The 19,914-nt window shown below is 64.2% G+C and overlaps 1 protein-coding gene across 2 annotated transcripts in view; it reads left to right on the top strand.

Moving 5' to 3' along the window:
* PEPD (peptidase D) overlaps positions 1-19,240 on the top strand; it is a 107,688-nt gene extending 88,448 nt beyond the window's left edge. For both annotated transcript variants that reach the window (XM_081806686.1, XM_081806685.1), the window contains 4 exons: positions 6,715-6,863; positions 14,708-14,892; positions 17,839-18,030; positions 18,713-19,240. In XM_081806686.1, coding sequence (XP_081662812.1) covers positions 6,715-6,863; positions 14,708-14,892; positions 17,839-18,030; positions 18,713-18,850 — 664 coding nt within the window. In that variant the 3' untranslated portion in view covers positions 18,851-19,240. The remainder of the gene's footprint in view (positions 1-6,714; positions 6,864-14,707; positions 14,893-17,838; positions 18,031-18,712) is intronic.
* The last annotated feature ends 674 nt before the right edge of the window (positions 19,241-19,914 follow it).

Here is a 19,914-nt window from a genome sequence, read left to right as displayed (position 1 = left end):
GGACAGTGGTGGCCGTCCTCAGAGCCAGCAGGCTGCGCTTCTGCCTGTGCTCTGGGGCCCTGAGGCCCACCTTCCAGCAGCGGGTTCCATGACAGACGGGCGGTGAGAGGCACTGCCGAGCCTGAGGCAGATAGCTCGTGAGCCCCAAGGCCTGTTCGGTGTTTTCAGCCCCGCACTGTCCTCGAGGTGAGTGCCAGGTGGGGCGTGAGGCTGGCCAGGCCCACCCCCCGATGCCTCCATCCCTCCAGGACCAGCACCTTCCCGGGAGCCGGGTCGAAGCTGCTGTCGGCCTCAGTCATTGCCCTGGGAACAGGGCTTGTGAGTTAGGCACACTGGTTCGCCCTCCATGTCCGCCTTGTCTTCCTAGGACTGAACAGCAAGGGCTGCTTCGCCCACCACGCCCGCTCCATGGGCCCCTTTCCATGTCTCCCTGCTGGATGCAGCCCCACTTGCTCAGCATGAGCCACAGGTGAAGAACCAGACTTTGATGTGGCTTCAGATCCCTGGGGGCCTCACACTGAGCTCCCTCAGAGCCATGAGGCCTCTTGGGGGGTACCTCTTGGGCCTTTGCCCTTGGCTCTCAGAGCCCTTTCACGGGTTCTCCAGGAACCCGTCTCCCAGCCACGGTCCTAGAGAAGCCATTAGTTGCTTTTTGTTCTGGCGTTTAAGGCAAGTGGCAGACCTTGTCAAACAGGATGGTAGGAGTGCGGTACACATGCTGATGCATGCTCTTCACGTGTTCACACGAAGGATGGTGGCTCTTGTCATTGGACACTCTTTCTGGGTAGGAGCCCCGGAAGACCCCTCCCCACCAAATCAGCCCCAGCCAGGTGGGTGTGAACACAGATGTTGTAAAGACAGATGTGTCCCCCATGGGCTGCCCTGGCTTCCCAGAACCAGCCTGGGCTTTGGAAACCAGAGTCCCCAAGGCAGGTGGAGGTGCCAAGGGGCTGGTGTGCCACCCATGGGCTACCAGGGAGCGCCGCTGTCCGTGTTCAAATCCACTGGGAAGCAGTGCACCAGAGTCGGATCCTCCCTTGTGCTGGGCTCCTGGGTCTGAGGCTGGCCTTTGCAGCCCTCCTGCCTCCCCGGGGCCCCTCGGCAGGATCACCCCAGGGGCAGAGGCAGGAGGGGCCCAGGCTGTGCCTCCGGTGGGTCCTGATTTGGAAAACAGCTGGGACACCCCTCCTCAACCACTGCTGCCTCCCACCCTACCATCCGATCAGGGAGCGGGGGGAGTGGTTCCTGAGGTAGGATACCCTGTGTATACTTCTAGAACCTTCTAGAGCACCTAAGGATGCCCAGGCCTGGGTTGTCCAGCTGTAGGCAGGATGTGGCCAGTGGGTGGCGCGCCGGACGTCCCAGCACTGGCCAGAAGAGGGCAGCGTTGTCTCAGGATGTGTGGGCCGGCCTACTCCCTGCTGGCCCTCTGTCTGTGCTGCCCCCGGGGCATGGGAGGGGACAGCCAGCCCAGTTAGGGGGAGAGGCCTGTCCCAGCCCCATGCCAGGTCCGCTCCCCTTCTCCTCTCCTCTCCTCTCCTGTCAGGGGTTGGGGGCCTCTATTTCTTCTTGCCATGCTAACGGTCGGCCTGATGCCCTGGCTCTCGCTTGCCTTGCCCTGCTGACCGGCAGAGGTGGGGACACAGCACGCGATGACCGAAGCCCCGCTTCTCTCTGCCCTGGAGACACCTGACCTGTCACTGGCGTGTCAGTGGCACATGCTGACCATGTCACACCCCCAAGCTGCCCCGTCCTTTCCTTCCACAGATGGGGGAACAGACCTGTGAGGGATCGTGGTCAAGGCAGGCTCTTTCCCTAGCTGGCCACCCTTCCTGCCACCAGCGCCATTACTGCCGGCTCCTTCCTGCCCCTCTCTCGTTCCCAGTTAGTTCCGCAGGCTTGACGTGGACTAGATGTTAAACTGCGTGGGGGAAGTCACCCTACCTCACCCCCTCCGTCCCAGGCCACCGAGCCGTGGGCAGCAGTCTGCATCTCTGTCGGACACCCTGCCCCCAGCCTGCAGGCTGTAGGGGGCCCCCTCGCCGCTAACGTGGGGCCCCAGCAGCCCCCTTGGTGTCCCGCAGGCTGTGATGGGATGGTCCTGCCTGCTCCTGGGAGCCGCCTGCTCTGATGTCTGCCTGGCACCTGCAGCCCCACGGAGGGGCGAGTGTCTAGGGCTGGTGGCGGAGCTGGGTGAGGGGGGCTCCCCCCACAGCTGGTGGTGGAGCTGGGCTGAGGGAGCCTCCAGGCCTCACTTGTCCTGGTGCCTGATATCCTGGTTGACTTCAGAGAACGAGTGTCGTCTCCAGAGCCTGCTCCCTGACCCCTGTCCCCTGGCTGTTTCCTCAGAGGAACACTTGATTCTCACCCAGCAGCCCCATACCGAGGGTTCAGTGGTCTTAAAGACATGCCCAGGCCTCAGGGTAAGAGAACACTCTCTGGGGGGCACAGACCCCGCTAGCCTGGACAGCTAGACCAGTGGCCATAGCCGTCAGCCTTCCGTCCCAGTGAGAAGCACCTTCACATTCTGGCCCCATCCCATGTGGCCCCAGACCTACCCAGACTAGAACCGGGTACCCCTCTGCATGGTCTGTCCGTTCTGTGTACTTTACGTTCCTTGCCTGCACCCCACTCAGTTGACTTTACTGCCCCCGGCTTGAAAAGCACTAGTCCAGACAGCCTGGGTGGTCACAGACATCATGGGACACTGCTGACCAAAAAAGTGAAATGAAGCATGTGCTGGGCTCGTGACACGATTCCGTCCCTCCCCGACGGAGGCCACTGCCCTGATGCCCAGCCCTTATCTGCTGTGCCGCGGTGGCAGAGAGTGCCTGGCTGGATGGTCACTGTGTCCCACCCACATAGCAGGCCAGGTGCCATGTCGTGTCCTTCAGGGGACTTGGCCCCACATGGGGGCTCTGCTTCTCCCCACGCCATCTGTAGAATGGAAACAACAGTTCTTTCCAGACACGCAGGATGCCCCCGGCCCGAGCCTGTGTGCCAGGGACCGCTGGCTCTGGGTCTCTGGGGGCTGGTCGCTTGGGCAACTTTTCTGTCTGCCTGGGCCCCCCAGGAGTAGCCGACCCACGACTGGAGTGGGGAGCAGGGATGCCTAGAAGGTACTGGGGAGAGGTCTGCTTGATGAGTCAGCCTGTGGCCTCCAAGTGATGGTCTCGGCCCCGCCGGTCACAGTGGGGGCTGGGGGGCGGGCCACGTGCCTTGTCCGGAGGGGCTGCCGGCTGCAGGACACAAACGGGAAAGCCAGCGGCACGTCTTCCTCTCTCACGCTGAGGTCTGGAGGGAAGCAGGAGTTTCCTGCTTCTCAGAAATCCCCTGGCCTCGCCTGGAACACAGGCTGGGGTGGCGGCGAATTGAGGTCTGAAATGCTCCTGCCACGGTGAATAGGCCCAGCGCTGGCCGGGTTTGGGTGAGAGGCGGCTGGGGGCGAGGCCACGGCTCGGGATGCTGAGCGCAGAGCCTTGTACGTGCATAGCAGCGTTTCCTCAGAACGCTTCCCAAGCCTCTGTCACTGGCCCATCTCGGAGACCTTCTGCCTGTGGGCCGGCCGGTCCCTGCGGTGGGGCCCGGGGAGCTGAGGGGGGCTTGGGGAGGGCCCTGCTGAGCCAAGGGTGGCGGGCAGCCCGGGCATGAAGCTGCCCGGGAGGAGCCAAGGGCAGACAGAACTTCTCATCCCGGCCAGAAAGAGAACCAGATAAACACATATGAGCAAAGAGACGCCAGTGTATTGCTTGGAGATGCGTAACAGCTCCCCAGATGTCTTAGATTATCACACGCATTCACTCGGCCAAAGATGGTAGCGGCCCTGGTGGGTGTCCCCAGGCAGGGGGAGGAGGATCCTGAGCGCTCGGTGGAGCCAAAGGATGACTGAATTCCCCATTGTCACTTAGCGCTCAGAGGACGGGTGACGTGGACACAGAGGAGCTGGAGGGAGATGATTTATGAAAGAGGCCGCTTTCGTCCTTGGATTCCGGACTGGCTTGAATCTGAATAACTTACGTGTGTAGGAACTCTGAGGGGGATTTTTTTTTTTTTTTTTTTTTAAGCAGAGAAAGATAGGGAACTGAGAGCACGAAAATAGACTCCAGCCCCGTGCCCGAGCAGCGCTGGGCAGAATGGAGCTGGCCACCTAGGCGAACACTTCCTTCTGCAGCGAGCGGACGGTTCTCACACAACAAATATAAGCGAGGTCTTCTAGAGTCCGAACGGTAAAGCCAGGCTGGCCGAGGGGCTCCCAGCACCCCTGTCCCATGTTCTCACTGTGTTTCTGAGGAGCATGTTTGGAGAACTCCGTCAGGAGTCTGGCTGCCGCAGAGGAGTGTCTTGTCTCCACCACTCTAGAAGACTCCAGCCTTCAGTGTGCTCTTGTGGGCTTCCTCGTTTTTTAAATAGTTCCATTTCTGTTTTTCTTTGAGATCAGCACAGTCCAGCAGACCCGTCTGCCCCGGCGGTTGCCCCCCGATGGGGTGGCCCTCACGGGCCTGTGTCGCCCAGGCCCCCAGCTCCGTCCTGTCTGCTCAGACCATTCTTGGACGTTCTGAATCAACAAACCACAAACCGTGTTCCTTTGTTGCCTTGGAGGGGCCTAAATGAGAATGCTCTGCTCCCAGGGTGGACCTGGGCCATGGCCCCACACAGATCCACGCCCCACGCCTGCCTACATGCCAGCCCTGAGAGGACACAGTGGCGGTGGCGCCCCTATCTTAAAGGGAGAAGTGCTGAGGCCCAGGGGGCCCAGCGCTGGAATCAGAACAGGGCCTGTCGCTGGGCTCTGAGCTGCTGTCCCTGGACTCGAGGCTTTGCTGGGTCCCTGTTCAGAGCCTCACGTTCCCTGCCCTCCCGGCCAGCTCTGTGGGGCCAGCGTCCCCCCACCCCCCACCCCCCACCCCCCGCACAGGAGTCAGCCTGCAGGCGGCTGTTGACCCAAACCCCCGGGTGCATCTGGAGCCTCCTGGGGAACAGCTGCCTGGGTGTGTCTGTTCAAGGCCTCCCTGTCCTGTCTTTGGGTTACCCCCCGTGAGGCCCAGGGCCCTGCCACGAGCCTGCCCCAGGCAGGGTCCCCTAGAGTTTGTGACTTTGACCCGGCCCGAAGTTCCCGTGCCATACTGCTTGGGGCTCTCCCCCCACCCCCTGAGAATCACCTGAGGTGTTATCTGGTGCTTTTTGCACTGTTGACACTGTTTATGGCGTTTTGCAATCGGAAAAAGACAGGAGATGAAAAAGCGCTCGGCTGGGGCCTTTGGATTCCAGCAGAGCATCCGGGGATCCTGAGCATTCAAGTTTTTCCTTTAAAACTCTGTTTGGAGTAGCGGGTGCTGCCTGTCAGGCCACATGGCCCGACTCCTCCACCGGCAGGGGCAGGGACCCCCTCCTCTGTCGTCCAGGGTGGGGGATTGGGGCCCCAAAGGCAGGTGCACAGGCGGCCCCTGCAATGTTTGTTGAGTGGCTGTGCTCACCACGAGGATTTGGGTTTGGGGAGAGCACAGCCCTGCCCCGGGCTCAGGTTTGCCAGGATCTGTGCAGCTGCAGCCTGCCCCCCGCCCCTCAGCTCCCCCCAACTCTGGTCACCTGGCCCTGAGGACGCAGCAGAATCCTGGGCCTGGTGTTAGACCACTGTCCCTCGGTTTTGTCTCCATCAGCGTCATGCTTGGCTGATGAAGGGGTCCCCTCTGTATGCCTGTTGCCGAGTGGCCTGCTGAGATGCTCGGGAGGGACAGGATGGAGGGGGGCAGTCCGTCTCTACACCCCTCCTGCTCTCATTTGGGGTCCCGTCAGCATGGTGACCCAGCAGCACTTCATGTATCCCGTCACATCCCAGCATGCAGGGTGCAGGGGAGGATTCTTTCTTGCCCTTGACCACTGAGGCCCCGGAGGCCCTGGCTCCTGGCAGGCCGCCAAGGTGTCGGAGAGGCCCACCCAGCACCCTCCTATCCCTGCTGCACTGGGCCCAGTCACAGGGGGTCCAGCGGGCAGGCTGAGCTGGGCTGCCCTCCTGACTCAGGAGCCTGCCTGTGTGTACCAGCACCTTCCTGCCTCTGCTGGCTCTCAGACCCCAGCTCAGGGCCTCCGTAGCTTCCTACTCTCCACCCCTGGGGATGTGGGGGCGCCCTGCTGGACGTGAGGACTGCTGTCTGCCACGTCCTCCTGGTCCTTCCCTCACGCTCCGGTAGAGCACATCGGTCCTATCCCAGCGGGGAGAGGGACCCTTCCACTGGGTTTTCACTCAGACCCTGGGGCCCAGGAGAGCTGGGTGGTGTGGCTTAGTCCACCTTGTCTGTCGGGTGGGTTCATCCATCCCAAGGCCCCTGAGCAGTGCTGGGGCAGGGAAGTCGCGGGAGGGTCTGGGAGTGCTCGCGTGGAGGCCACATGGTGAGTCGGAGCATAAAGACATCTCTGCCCCTCCCTCATTCTCCAGGTGAGGCCCCGCAGCTGGGCATCCCCAGATGCCTGGGAGGGCAGGGGAATGTGCGCAGGATCGGCCCCGCTCCCTCCAGGCTTCCCTGCTCGGGGTCGGAGGTCTCCCGAGATGGCAGCGTGAGGACGCAGCAGGGCGGGAGGCCCCACCCTGCTGCCCGCACCAGTGATGCAACAGGGTGGCTCGGGCTCAGCACCCTGACACCCCCAGGGCCCAGCAGGCTGTCCTTGAGCCTCCTGGGGGGCGGGCCATCCCAACCTCACAGCCTCCTCTCCCCGCAGCCTGTTCGACATGGGTGGAGAGTATTACTGCTTCTCCTCCGACATCACGTGCTCCTTCCCGGCCAATGGCAAGTTCACCGCAGACCAGAAGGCCATCTACGAGGCGGTGCTGCGGAGCTGCCGTGCTGTCATGAGCGCCATGAAGCCAGGTGAGGACGCTGGCGGCCGTGAGGCAGGTCCTGCGCGCCACAGCCTGACTCCGTCCCCCTTTGCTCGGTCAACTAGCTGAGACTCCAGATGGTATCGGATCCCCAGGAGCAGCCCTGGGAAAGGGGCTGACCGCCACGGAGGGACAGGGCTGGGAATGGGGGAGCTCGGCCCAAAGTCACCCCACATCCCATCGGACATCCTCCACCAGCAAGAACCCCTGCTCGCAGGGGCCAGTGCGATGTCAGCATGTCCCCTGTCCTGTCCCGCAGGGGCCGCTCCAGAGAGAGCTTGACTGGCAGACGCCGACACTGGCGTTCGGTTCGGTGTTGGGGCGCCCTTTTGTTCAGGCTGCCACTGGCTCTGGTGGGGGCCGAGTGTCTCGCGGTGTCTGGGGAATGGTGGGTGGCTGCCGCAGGGCCCTCTGGGGGCCTGGCCATGACCTCCTCGAAGGCTGGACTCCAAGCTCATTCTGAAATCAGAGGGATCGTGCAGTCACGTTGGCGTCCCTCTGTGGAGCCCTTACTTAAGAAAAGAAGATCCCCAAACTGTGAAAGCCCCAGGGTGTGGCCTCTTGAGGCCTCTTGGCTCTGTGTTGGCTAAACAGCCCTGGAGCCCCTCGGCCAGGTGTTGGGATGAGTCACAGCACAAGCAAGGTGCTGTTTTTGAGGGACGCTCAGCAGGTGCCACTTTGAGAGGCACACCGAGCAGGCCTTTCCGGACGGCCCCCATCCGGCCACCGGGCCCACAGCAGAGGCTAGGGGAGCCATGGAGGGAAACTGACGGTCCGGGGAGTCCCAGGCCAGGCAACTCAGCCCCCAAGGGAAGATAAGAAAGGAAAACCTACAAGTTAAGCCCCTGCTGGGGTGACAAGGTGACAGGACTTGCGTGGTTTGTTGGCTGCAGAAGGAAACATCATCTCATGTTCATCACTTGTTTGAAAAGCCTAGTCACTCAGGGAGCGCAAACACAGGGAGCCTTCTGGATGCTTGTTGCATGGAGACAGAAGAGTGCAGAATGGGGTGGCCAGTCCCCCTTTTGTGTGGAAGAAGGGAGTGTAACAGTGCTTGTGACTCCGTGGGGGAGGTGCAGGAGGGGCGCTGGAAGGAGTGGGCTGCGGCCCTGGGGGTTGGGGGGGTTGGGGGGGGGATCTAGCCTTTAAAGCACGGAATGCATCACCCATTCCCAGTGAAGTCCAGCCTGGAGATGCAGTCCCGTCACCCGAGGGGCATGACCCTTCCTGCTCTCTCTACGCCGCTAGCCATGGGCTGTGGGGCGCCCCCTGGTGTCTGCAAGCACGGCGGCTGAGGAGGGGTCTCCCTCTGCCTCGAGCTCCCCATGCCAGGCCACTTGGCAGCTGCCCCCCGCTGGGCCATCACCTCACAGGGTGAGCAAACCGTGTCGCCTTTCCCTTGAGTGGACTGTCCACCTGCGCACGGGCAGTTGTGAATTTAGATGTCCTGGAGTCCAGGCCAGGGGCTGGAAGGGCCTGGTGCTCCCGCCCTCTGAGGTCGGAGCCACGCTGTGCTGCCTATGAGCCCCCATGCCCCATGGTGGGTCCCTCGAGGAGGCGGTGGGGGTCGGCTGCAGCACAGAGAGGCTGTGCTGGCGGGCTCCGAGGTCCACACTGGAGAGACGGGCAGGCAGAGTCAGGCCAACATGGCCCTGGTGGTTGGGGAGGGGGGGTGAGGGTTGGAGGGATGGCAGGCGGAGCTTTGGAAAGCTTTGTTCAACTCAGAGCTCTAGGCTTCAAGCCCCTGGCCCTGCTTAGCCTCTGCCCAGTGCTGAGATGGGGGTGAAGGCCCAGGCCTGGCCTACCCCACCTGCCCACCCCCCCACACACACACAGCAAAGTCTGCTGGGACCCAGGTAGCACTTCCCCAGTCGGTGTTCTAGCCAACTGAGTCGGCTGACAGAGCAACCCCGATTCTGCCCAGAAAGTGGCCAGGCCCACAGGCTAGTCCGCAGGGCCCCCAGTTGCACTGAGAAAGGCCTGGTGCTCTGTCCCCGCACTCCCCTGGGCACCTTGATCCCATAAGGCTGCCAGGCCATGTCACTCTCGGGGCAGGCAGAAGGCCTGAGGCCCGGCCAGGCTGGGCTCAGCTGAGCTGGTCTCTGCACACCGCGTGAGGTGGGCCTCCTCCCGGACACAGCGGGGCGCAAGCTGGGCCCTCGCTGCGGCCCTGAGCTTCCCTTGTGAGGGGGTTGGAGCAGAGTCCCTGCTGTAGCCCCCACCTCTCCTACCGGTGCTGGGGATTGAGACACACAGACACCCCTGCCGACAGTTCCCCAGGGCCGACCCCGCCGGGTCCCACACCGCACTGGCCAAGCAGGATGGGCATCCCGTGCCCACAGAGCTGCTCCGATGGGGGCAGGTCGCCTCCTCAGAGCTGCAAGGAGGCCGTGGCCAGGTCAGCCCCATGTCCTGTCCTAGCGGAAATGCCCCTGGTTTGTGGGTTAGGCTGTTGCGCCAAGACACACACCCGCTGAGACTGCATGACTGCTTCCTCCGGCCTTGCAGGGAGCAGTGAGCGGACAGCCGGGGTGGGGGAGCACCCCTCCCTGTCCCCCAGACAGCCGGGGAAGGGTGGATGAGCTCACGGAGAGGGGCCGTGTGAGGGTGGCGAGGCTGGCGAGGCCGTGGCCCCTGGGGAACACCACCACCACCCGAGCCAGCCCCGCGGAAGGGGCCTTGTGCTGCCTTCTGGAATCGAAGCTCTCCCCGGCTTGTGTCAGGCCCGGCGGCCCACCCTGAGCAGACCAGGGAGTGTGCCCAGAGAGCACCTCAGAGAAGGGTGTCCGTGGGCTGCCGCGCCGGGGCCATTCTGTAGCTTCTGTCCCTCCAGCCACTGTGGAGCACTGAGGTCACTTGGAAGTCCCCAGGTCTCCTGCAGCCTCGTGTCCCACTTCCCAGCAGCTCCTCCCTCTCTGTGCTCACCTGCCCACCTCCGCCTCCCATGCTTAGGCTGCAGCCCCCCTCCCCCACTTCTGAGCCCATGCCCCCACCGGGACCCCGCATAGGGGGTGCAGACTGCACGCTGGGCTCGGGGGCCCCACTGCTTCTGGGCTGCAAAGGCGGTGGAGTCTCTGTCTATGCAAACGACCCCCCCCCCCAGTCATTCCCACACCCTAGCAGGTGTGCGTAGCTCCCCCCACTTCCCACTCTGCTGTGGTCAGGGTCCCGGCCACCTGCATGGAGGGGAGGCACAGCCGATGTGAAATGAGAAGCAGGCTGCCCCCGGAGCGGGCCGGACGGCAGGCAGGACCCGGGGCCCCGGAGCCGTGCGGGCCCACATGGCCCGGCACGTCTGCTATGGCCTGTGGTTGGGGTGCCTCAGCCAGCTCTGCCTGCCTGCCGGGCAGGGACGGGGATGGGGGCTGGAGTGGCCGAACTCCCCTCGGCTTCTCCTCAGAGAGGGGTGCCGGGGTGCCGCAGACGGAGGTGCAGGGACGGTGCCACTCAGACCGTGGGCTTCCTCTGTGGCAGGAGTCAGGGTAGGGAGGGCTGTCTGGTGAGGGCCCCGTGTGGCCCTCGCTGTCCTGAGAGGCCCCCCCTGCTGGCTGTAGGATGGTGGGCAAGTTCCCACCCTCCCTGGCCTCCTTTCCTCCCTCAGGCTCTTTGTAGGCGGGAGGGGTGGGGGGTATTGCTTGCAGAGGCTTCAAGAGCCGGCCACGCTCTGCTCGGCATAGAGGCGCCTGCAGTCCGGGGCGCACACTGCCCCCTGCCCTTCCCGCAGGGTGAATGGGTCCCCGGAGGTCCTGGCAGCAGGCGGGTCTGGGTGGGGGGGGGTTGGGCCAGAGGCCCTCAGCCCCGCGCCAGCTTGGCCTACCATACGGCTCCCTGCAGCCCTTGGGGCCTGCCCCGGGACCCAGCCCTGCGCCTTGCTTGCAGCACCCCCAGGGCCTGGCGCGCACAGGGTCTCCTGAGGGCCATTGTCTTTGGATGAAGTGAGTTCTTTGTCTGGAAGTAGCTGTGAGGATTCAGCTCTCCGGGCCCTCCTGGCTGAGCTCGGGGCCCCGAGCCCCTGGGGCTGCCGTGCTCTGAGCAGGAGGCCTCAGGCTGTGAGGGCTGCTGCGGAGGCTCCCAGGAGCCAGTCCGGGCCTGGGCCCCGTCGGGGGAAGGTGTGGCCTGAGGGGTATCAGTGGGCACGGAAGACCAGCCTGTGACCCGGGGATGGTCTGGACACATGCTGGGGCCCGGGCACCAGGGCTCTGGTCCCTCGGAGCCCACAGCCAGATGGCAGGGCGCAAACCCAGCTGCTAGCTTGGCACCCTGGGGTCTGAGTGCCCAGAGGAGCAGGGTCAGGGGCACACCCAGATCCCGGGCCCATGAGGTCACAGCACTGACTACACAGGAGAGCTGTGAGGGAGGCTGGGGCTCCTCCTCAGGCCACACGTTGGTCAGACATGGAGCAGGACACGGGTCCCTCCTCTCGGTGCAGGGGCTTTGACCGTCCTCTGGCGGGAAGAGCTCTGGCAGCACAGGAAGGGGCGGTCAGGGAGGGCTTCCTGGAGAAAGCCTTAACAGAGGCCCACAGCAAGAATGGGAGTGAGTGTGGGCAGGTGGAGGCTTTGGCGAGGTGGTCCCAGCTGAGGGGCCAGCAGGTGGAAGACACAGGGCAGTGCCAGCACCACCAAGGGCCGTGGGCGCAGGGGCGGGTGAGAGGGAGGCCAGGCTGAGGAATGTGGGGCTCTGTCCTCAGGGCAGGGACTGGCCTCACCTGACTCGTCCAGGATGCAGGGGGAATGAGGCATTGCAGGAAGGTGGCGGGAGGCCAGGAGAGGTCAGGGGCCAGGTTCAGGAGATGTCCAGGGAGAAGGGGACAAGCTCCAGTGCTTGCTGGAGGCGGGGGGGCGGGCAGGACTGGTGACCCCCAGTCTGTAGTGTGCTCCCCAATGTGGCATCCATCACCAGTATGAGCGGGCTGAGGGGACCACTGGGCCTTCTGCTGAGGTTGGGGGGGAGCCTGGGGGATGCCGCTGGAGTCCCCTGGTTCGCATCCACTCCTCCAGCCTAGCCCAAGGACAGCAACCTTCACACACTTCGGGGCCCCTGCCCTGGCCCAGGGTGTCGTAACCACCATCCGGGCCAGACACTGGGGCCAAGTTGCTGGAGGTTGAATCACTGTCACAACCCTAACCACATGCAGGCAGCCGCCCACTGCCAGCCACGAGAGCGTGTGCAAGGCCGGCCGAGGAGCGCAGGCGAGGAGGACTAGAGGCGCCGTGGGGACCGCCCCGGCCCTCGCGTCCGGCCCCAGGAGGACAGGAGAGGAGCCGAGCTGCCGGCAGGGAGCTTGATTTATACCTGACTCCCCGCTATGCCGAGGCCACAGCTCACTTGGAAGTCCGCCGGGCTTGACGTCAGGCTGCTTCCTGGGGCTCCCCTTTGGCCACCGGAAAAGGCCCCTGCCCAAGAGAAGCGGAGTTGCTTTGGAGTTGGGGTGTCAGCCAGCGCACGGGACGCCCTTCCTCAGCCCCGGGGGCCAGGCCAGCCAGGAGCAAGTGTGCAGAGCTGCGCGGGGGCGCTTTCAGGCCCAGAGCCTCCGGGCGGGAGCAGAACTTAGGGACGAGCCTGCTGTGCATTCTCCCTTGAACCAGCATTCGCTAGGCCAGGCCCGGGGTGCCCAGGGGAGGCAGCGGCTCTCTGGTCCAGCGACAGGAGAAGCAAGCAGGCAGGGAGGGGCCTAACCGGGACCGGGGGGGAGAGTATGCTGGGGAAGGGCTGTCCAGGGCAGGGCCCACTGGGGCCGAGCCCCGGGGACTGAGGAGTCTCAGGCGGCAGGGTGACTCAGAGAGGCCTCCGTGAGCATGTGTGACAGGTGGCCTGGCCTGGGGATGGCGAGGTAGAGCGGGTCGGCCTCGGGGCGGAGTGGGGACACAAGGCTCAGGCTGGTGCCCCAGGAGCACAGCCAACATCAAGGGTTGAACCGGGGTCTGGCTGGGCCAATGACAGTTTTGGGGGGATACTGACCCAGTCTCCCGGTAGATGCCAGAGCCTCTGCGGCCGGCTTTCTAAGACCAGCGTCGCAGCTGTGTGTGACAAAGGGAGGCATCTGGGGCTCACGGCGGCGAGCGAGCAGCTGAGCGGGGACCCGGTGCCCAGCTCTCCATTTGAGGATGCCCGAGCGTCCGAGGAGAGCCGCCCATCCGGCTCCGCCTCCACGGCCTCAAACCCAGCCCTCCCCTCCTGTGCTACAGTAAAGCCAGAGCCCACGACGCCCCCTCCACCGTGGCACCTTGTGGTCCTTGGCAGGTGGAACAGAACGGGACTGGCCTCAGGAGCTGGACTCCACGGAGGCTCTCTTGTCTCTGGAGACCGGTCTTCTCCCCTCGGCCTCCCTGCGCCTGGGGCCGTGGGCTGGCCCCTGCCCTGCGAATGGACCAGGGTGCAGCCCCCGCCGCCCACTCAGAGCTGGACCCCGGGGATCCAGGAGGCTGGGTCAGCCCTGTGCCTCCAGCCAGCCCAAGACCCCGACTGTGGGGCCTCTGCCCTGGTGGGGAAGGGGGCCCACCTGCAGGCCTGGCACCCAGCACGTGTCTGAGGGGCGATGCCCCGTGTCCCCGAGTGGGCTCTCACCCCTCTCTCTCGCCCTGCATGGAGCCCTTGGGCTGCCCCCTGCCAGCCAAAGAGGTTCAGAGCCCCGAGCCCAGCCCTGACGGCCCAGCCCTTGCCAGCACGGGGCCAGCGCAGGCCCCCGATGGTGCGGGGTGCCGGGGTGCCCCTCTGCAGCAGCTGCCATCGGTCGTGCAGGGTGTGCAGGGCAGGGCATCGTGGGGATGCCTCTTGGGAGCCAGGGTTGCCCCCCACGTGGAGGGGGCCACGAGGGCCGGCACTGGCCCCCTCTCTGGCTGGAGCATGGCACAGGGGTGCGTGCCCCTGCCCTGTCGGCCTGGCGCACTGGCCGCAGCCAGCATGTGGCCTGCCCCAAACTCAGCCCGGTGGGGCGGGGCCGGCCAGGGAGCTCCACCGGCTTTGAGCCTCGCCTGGTGCTTAGGCTGAGTGCCCGGTACTGTGGAGTGAGGCTGACGGTGGGGACTCTCCAGCCCCGTGGGCAGGGCCAGCGTGTCCTGGCACTGGCCGAGGCTCTTTGCGGGTGGCTGCCTGAGAGCCCTGGGCAGAGCCCCGGAGCTTGCTCACACCCCGAAACTCGGTGCCTGGGGACGTGCTCCCCACGGTGACCTTTGCCTCAGAAGCATGGGGCAAGGATGAGTTCGAGCAGCAGTCTGGGGCCTGGATGTCTGGGCTGCTGTGGAGATGGTCCGCCCCTGCTCGGAGCGGGCGGGGCCGCAGACCCGTGCCAGCCGGGCCGTGAGGCCGCGCCAGCTGCACCTTCGCCCTGGAAACCTTTGCTCCCCTCTGCGGCTCCAAGGGTGATTCAGCCCCACTTCGGGGTGCGCAGGGATGCCCTCACCCCACAGCCTGAGGCTCCGAGCATTGGTCTGGGGCTCTCTGAGGCCGCCCCCCATCTGCCGGGGACAGACGCTTTTCTCCTCCTGATGCTCAGGGGTCTTCCCGGGCTCCCCTGGCCCCAGAAGCCTGCTCTGGCCGAGGGCAGACGTGGCGTGGGCTGCGGAGTAGCCCTAGGCTGGGCGCCTGGCCATGGGCCACAGGAGCCTCCCCCAGAGGGCACGATCGGGAGAGAGGAGAGGTCTCGAGGTCCCAACTTCTGCGGGGAAAGCCTGGCCTGGACAGCTGGCCCGGCACAGCCCCCTCGCCACCCACTTGCAGCCGTCCCGCCTCAGCCCGTGCAGGGGATTCGTGGGCCCCCCAAACCTTGCCTCGGGGAGCCCCGGCCAGACGGCCAGTCCCCACAGCTCATTGCAGCCTCCTCTGGAGCCGCAGGGGTGTGGTGGCCTGACCTGCACCGCCTGGCCGACCGCATCCACCTGGAGGAGCTGACCCGCCTTGGCATCCTGAGCGGTAGCATTGACGCCATGGGCCAGGCCCACCTGGGAGCCGTGTTCATGCCTCACGGGCTCGGCCACTTCCTGGGCATTGATGTGCACGACGTGGGAGGCTACCCCGAGGTCAGTGTGGACACGTCCGCGTGAGTGGCCCTCCCCGGGGCGGGGCTCTGGGAGCCAACTGGGCTGTAGTAGGACAAGCAAGAGGAGGAATGGGGTCCCACAGGGTCCCCTGCTCCTCCTCGCCCTGCACCCAGTGGTTGATCCTGGCCCCTGGCCGCTGTGGGGGCCGGCGGGGTGGGGGGCTCCCTAGAGTGTGCCTCATCTGGTGGCCCCGGGCTGTGCACTGGGGGGAGCCCCTGCCCTGCGGGGTGGTAGGTCAGCGCGCAGTTCCCACGGAGCAGTGGGAACCCCAAAGCTGGGTCGTAGTGACCAGGCTGACCCCGCCACCATGGTGTCCTCCTGCCTCTGGCTTCATGCAAGCCGGGGCGGTGAGGCACTGCCGTCAGGCGGCTGACCCGGGTCCTTCCTGGGACTAGCAGAGCCCAGCGCCCCTCACAGGCCCAGCAGCAGCCCCAGCCCCCCAGGCCAGCACACCCCCGTGGCCTCCTCGTCTGCAGGCCCTCCGGGCACCCTTAGCAGGGGAGGGAGGCTTCTGTGGGCATTTCCAGACAAGGCTTTCCCTCCCCTTCTTACCCACTGATTCTTGAAAGGACCACCCAGCGGGCGCTTGCAGCCAGCCTTGGGGAGGCCCTGCCCGGCAGGTGGCTGCAGCCTTTCCGGGCCCCGGGTGGGCGGGGGTGAGCCCGGCCCTGCCGCCTGGCCTGGCGCCCAAGGTGCAGGGGGCTGCTTATGCAATCGGTGCACGCCCTGGGGCCCACCAGCCAGTTAGCCAAGACTAGGCTGGGCCTGTTGGCTGCAGGGTATTTTGAAAGCACGAAGAATGATTTTTGGGGGGAAAAAATTGCTCAAGAGGAGCATTATTATTCAATTTTTTTTTTCCCTCAAGTGTAAACAGTTAAATTTGGAGAAACAAAATCAGTTTTAATTTCCTAATTTCTATCCATCACATTGTGTACAGGGAGCCAAGAGCAGGGCCTTCCAGACATTGTTAACTGAGGTTCGTTATTCATTAGTCGCCAGAGCGCTTTTTTTCCACCAGAGAAAATTGGCAACAAACTGTTTTATCTTTTCCAGTAAGCAGCCCTTTGTGCTCACAGAGTCTATTCTTTTGACAGATAAACATTGTAGAAAAAAATATGGCTTTTCCTATAAAAGTCATTTGTTTTATTTCAGGCCTCCAGACACATCTGGGTCTCCTCTGCTCAGAACCCAGTAAAAGTGGAGGTCTGCTGCCCTGGCGGAAGGTCTCAGGGTTGGAGGGCCGGGGGGGCTCGGCCTCTCCCCTTTGTGGGGGGGGCCCTGCTCTCCACTGCCCAGCCCCCATGCTTCGCCAGGCCTGCTCGGGCCGTGCCCGCGGTGGGAGACTCCTGGGAGCTAATGCTCTGAAGGGATAAAGGTCGGGGGGCCGCGGCAGGGCCCCCTCCCGCTCTCCCCTCACCCACAATTGGATGGGCGGTCCTGAAATTTTCCGGAGGGCTTGTCTCTATACAAGCCTGAGCAGACCACCCTCCCCTGGGCGCGCCCGTGGAGTGGCCCGACGTGGGCCCACAGTGACTGAGGGAGAACGGGGAGACCTGACCGTACCAGTTTGCTGCCTCTGCTGGGCCCCCGGCTTTGACAACCTTGGAGTGGAGGGAAAGGGACAGGCACCTAGCGGGTAACACGTAGGTGAGGGACAGGGAGGGCGTGTCCAGGGCAGGCAGACTTGAGATGGCAGAAGGCCACTGGCCGGCCCCACAAGCACCTCTCATCCGAGCACGGGGGTGCGTCCCGGGCCCTCCTGCGTAGCCCCTCCGGGCACAAAGTGCACAGAGTCGGGAGCTTCTCCAGGTGGGCATCTGTGCCCAAAGCGCGAGCCATCAGGGGTCACAGTGCCTGGGTGTCCCCTCCTCCCCTCCGCCCCAGCCTGGCTCATGCCAGGTCAGGGTGGCTGTGCACAAGTTTCTCCGCGTGCCCTGCTGTCCCCACCCTCCTGGAATCCCCGTCACAGGCTTCCCTGATGTGCCCGGCCCTGGAGGCCGAGCCAGCCTGTTTCTGGTTACCTTACATGAACCACTAATTGAAGTCTGATGTTCTTGGCCCCCAAACAGTCCGAAATGACAGCTCCGTCTCCAGCAGCTGGGCTTCCAGGCGAGAGCTGCGAGCGGGGCGGGGCAGGCTCAGACCGGACCGGAAAGCCTGCTCGCTGCCCACCCGTGCTCACGGGCCGGGGCTGGGGCCGGACGGCGGCCTCGGGGACCCGGGGAGACAGGTGTTGGTGATGCCGTGCGAATCGAGGGGCCCAGGCCAGGTGGGCATTCGGGGGAGAGGGTGCCTCTGCAGGGAGCACGCTGCCACTGTCGCCTGCTCTGCGAGGGCGGGGGCCGGCCCCCCACGTGTGCTCCTCTGGGGCCACGCCCCCAGGCTCCACGCGCGTGCGCGTTCGTGCGTGTGCACAGCAGCGTCATGGCTGTCCTGGGGACAGCACCTGTCCCTCCTCCTGGAAGGCCCCGCGGAAAACCTTGGTCCTGGCCTGGGGGAGCGGGGCCCAGTGCTTCTGGGGCCGGTTCCCACTCCAACTGCCCGGAAGACACGACGCAGCGCGGGAAGCCCTGCAGCCGCCTTAAGAGCTTTTTTGGCTTCCCGAGTTTGGCTTCTGCCGCCCTCTCTGGCAGGGACAGGGCCTGGGTGAGGGCGGCCGGCTCGGGCAGCTCGCCCCGGGGGCGTGCACATAGGTGTCCACAGGGCCCCTGCACACAGTGCGGGGGCTAACGAGAGGCAGGAACCGGCCAAGTCTGGGGGTGTCTGCGGAGAGTGGAGGGTCTCATCCGAAGCGCCCGTGGCAGCTCCAGTGAGAGCAGGGAGGGCTCAGCAGGTGGGCCTTGGGGGCCATCTGGCTGCCGCCGCGGTGGGAACCCTCCATCCATGCCAGCGCTGGGGTCCTCCGGGCCCTGCCTCTCCTCACAGGGCGTGGAACGCATCGATGAGCCCGGCCTGCGGAGCCTGCGCACCACGCGGCACCTGGAGCCGGGCATGGTGCTCACCGTGGAGCCGGGCATTTACTTCATCGACCACCTGCTGGACGAGGCCCTGGCCGACCCGGCCCGTGCCTGCTTCTTCAACCGCGAGGTCCTGCAGCGCTTCCGGGCATTCGGGGGGGTGAGTGCCCACAGGCCCCGCATCCCGGCCCCCTGGACACCGACATGCGCACACTGCAGCGCACCACCCCTTTGTCTCGAGACAGGAGCCCTAGTGGGGGTGGGGATGGTCTTCACTTCCTCCCTTGAGAAGGACCCGGCATGTGCCTTCTCATGGTCTGTCATGGACCAGTGCCTCGCTCCTCAGCAAGACAGACACAGATTCTACAAAACCCCTGCCCACTCCAGGGCCAAGGACTGGGTGGGCAGGTGGCAGGAGCAGATGGCCCCATGGGAAGCGCCTTCGTCTCAACAGCCTCCCACGGAGGCCTGGAGGCCAGCCCCTTCCATCACGGGCAAGACAGACCGCTCCTTAGAAGGGGCTCCTCCAACCCAGCGGCTGGTCTGAGCCTCTAATCTGGTGCGTGAGGCCAACTCAGAAATAGTGTCTGTCATTTTTTTTTTCCCCAGTTTTTCTTTTTTAGATTTATTTGCGAGTGTGCGCGTGCACACTCACATGCCCAGGTAGGGGGAGGGGCAGGGGGGAGAGAGAATCTCAACAGACTCCCTATTGAGCATGGAGCCCGACACGGGGCTCAATCCCAGGACCCGTGAGATTATGATTTGAGCCGACACCCAAGAGTCGGATGCTCACCCCCTGAGCCACCCAGGCACCCCCTTGAGTGTCTGTCATTGTGACGCAGGTCCGGATCGAGGAGGACGTCGTGGTGACTGCTAGTGGCATGGAACTGCTCACCTGTGTGCCCCGCACGGTGGAGGAGATCGAAGCGTGCATGGCAGGCAGTGACAAGGCCTTTACTCCCTTCTCTGGCCCCAAGTAGAGCCAGCTGGGAGTGCCCAGTGGGACCAGGGACCCAACCTGGCCACCTGTCTTCACGATGCGCAGCCTCCTGCCTGGCCCTCGAGCGGCGAGAGATGCGTGCTCAGAAATCCCATGGCTGCGTCCATGTTTGAGCTTGTGGTTTCCTCGGGGGGCGGGGGGGGGAGGGTCTCTTTCTTAACCTTCTGCAAGATCACACCTGAATCTGCTCTTACTCTGCTTGAATGACAGTGGCTTTTAAAGTACTAATGGAAAAGAATTCTGCTCCTTGATAGCAACTAAAATGTGTCTCGTCATTTGCATTCTTCTGCTCCGGGAAGATCTATTTCCAGCGTTTCCTCTCAAAAATCAATGCAGAGTCGGATTTGCAATAAAAAGTTTCCCAAAATGGTCCTTTGTGCACAGCTTCCTCTCTGTTCTTTCTCGCTCGGCGGCGGAGCCTGGCACGCAGGGACCTAGCAGCTGCCGGGGCAGAGCGGGGAGCCGGGGCACAGGCGTGGAGCCGCCCTACACGGGCCTTTGCACGTGAAAAGGTGAACCGCTAGAGGAAGAAGCCTTTTCGAGGGTGGGGCTACTGCCTCAAAGCTAGATTTCTGAAGGGAACAATTTTTATGCAGCACTTAAGGCACAGTTCTATAAAACGTGAGACTTGGCAGGGATGCCTTGTCCTCGATGCCCTTTTCATAGCAAAGCCGGCATCCGCCTGAGCGACACAGCCACCTAGGTCAGCTCCGTGGTAGAGGTGAGCCTTCTAGTGGCTTCCATTTGCTGAGACCATTTGTCTTCCCTAAGTGTGAACCCGCGGACCAAACTCCACGCAGGCAGGGAGTGTTCTGGGGCCAGCTGGGCCTGGGCCCCGCCGAATGCGCAATGCCTCTCCTCCCCTCTGCTGGCCCAGGTCCCCCGTCCCGCAGCCCTGCCCCCGCCGGGAGCGGGGGAGCTCGGTGAGAAACCGATCCAGGCCTGTGTCTCCACAGCCCTCTCATCCAGGACTTTCCGGGCCAAGGTGAAGGGACACCAGAGATGAAACCACGATGGGGTGGGAAACTCTGTAGCCCAAGCTAG

The sequence above is a fragment of the Leptonychotes weddellii genome, chromosome 16, assembly GCF_054177405.1.
Source record: "Leptonychotes weddellii isolate Sample4059 chromosome 16, ASM5417740v2, whole genome shotgun sequence".
In the NCBI taxonomy this organism is placed as follows: Eukaryota; Metazoa; Chordata; class Mammalia; order Carnivora; family Phocidae; genus Leptonychotes; species Leptonychotes weddellii.
This window is presented reverse-complemented; position numbering and strand designations above follow the sequence as displayed.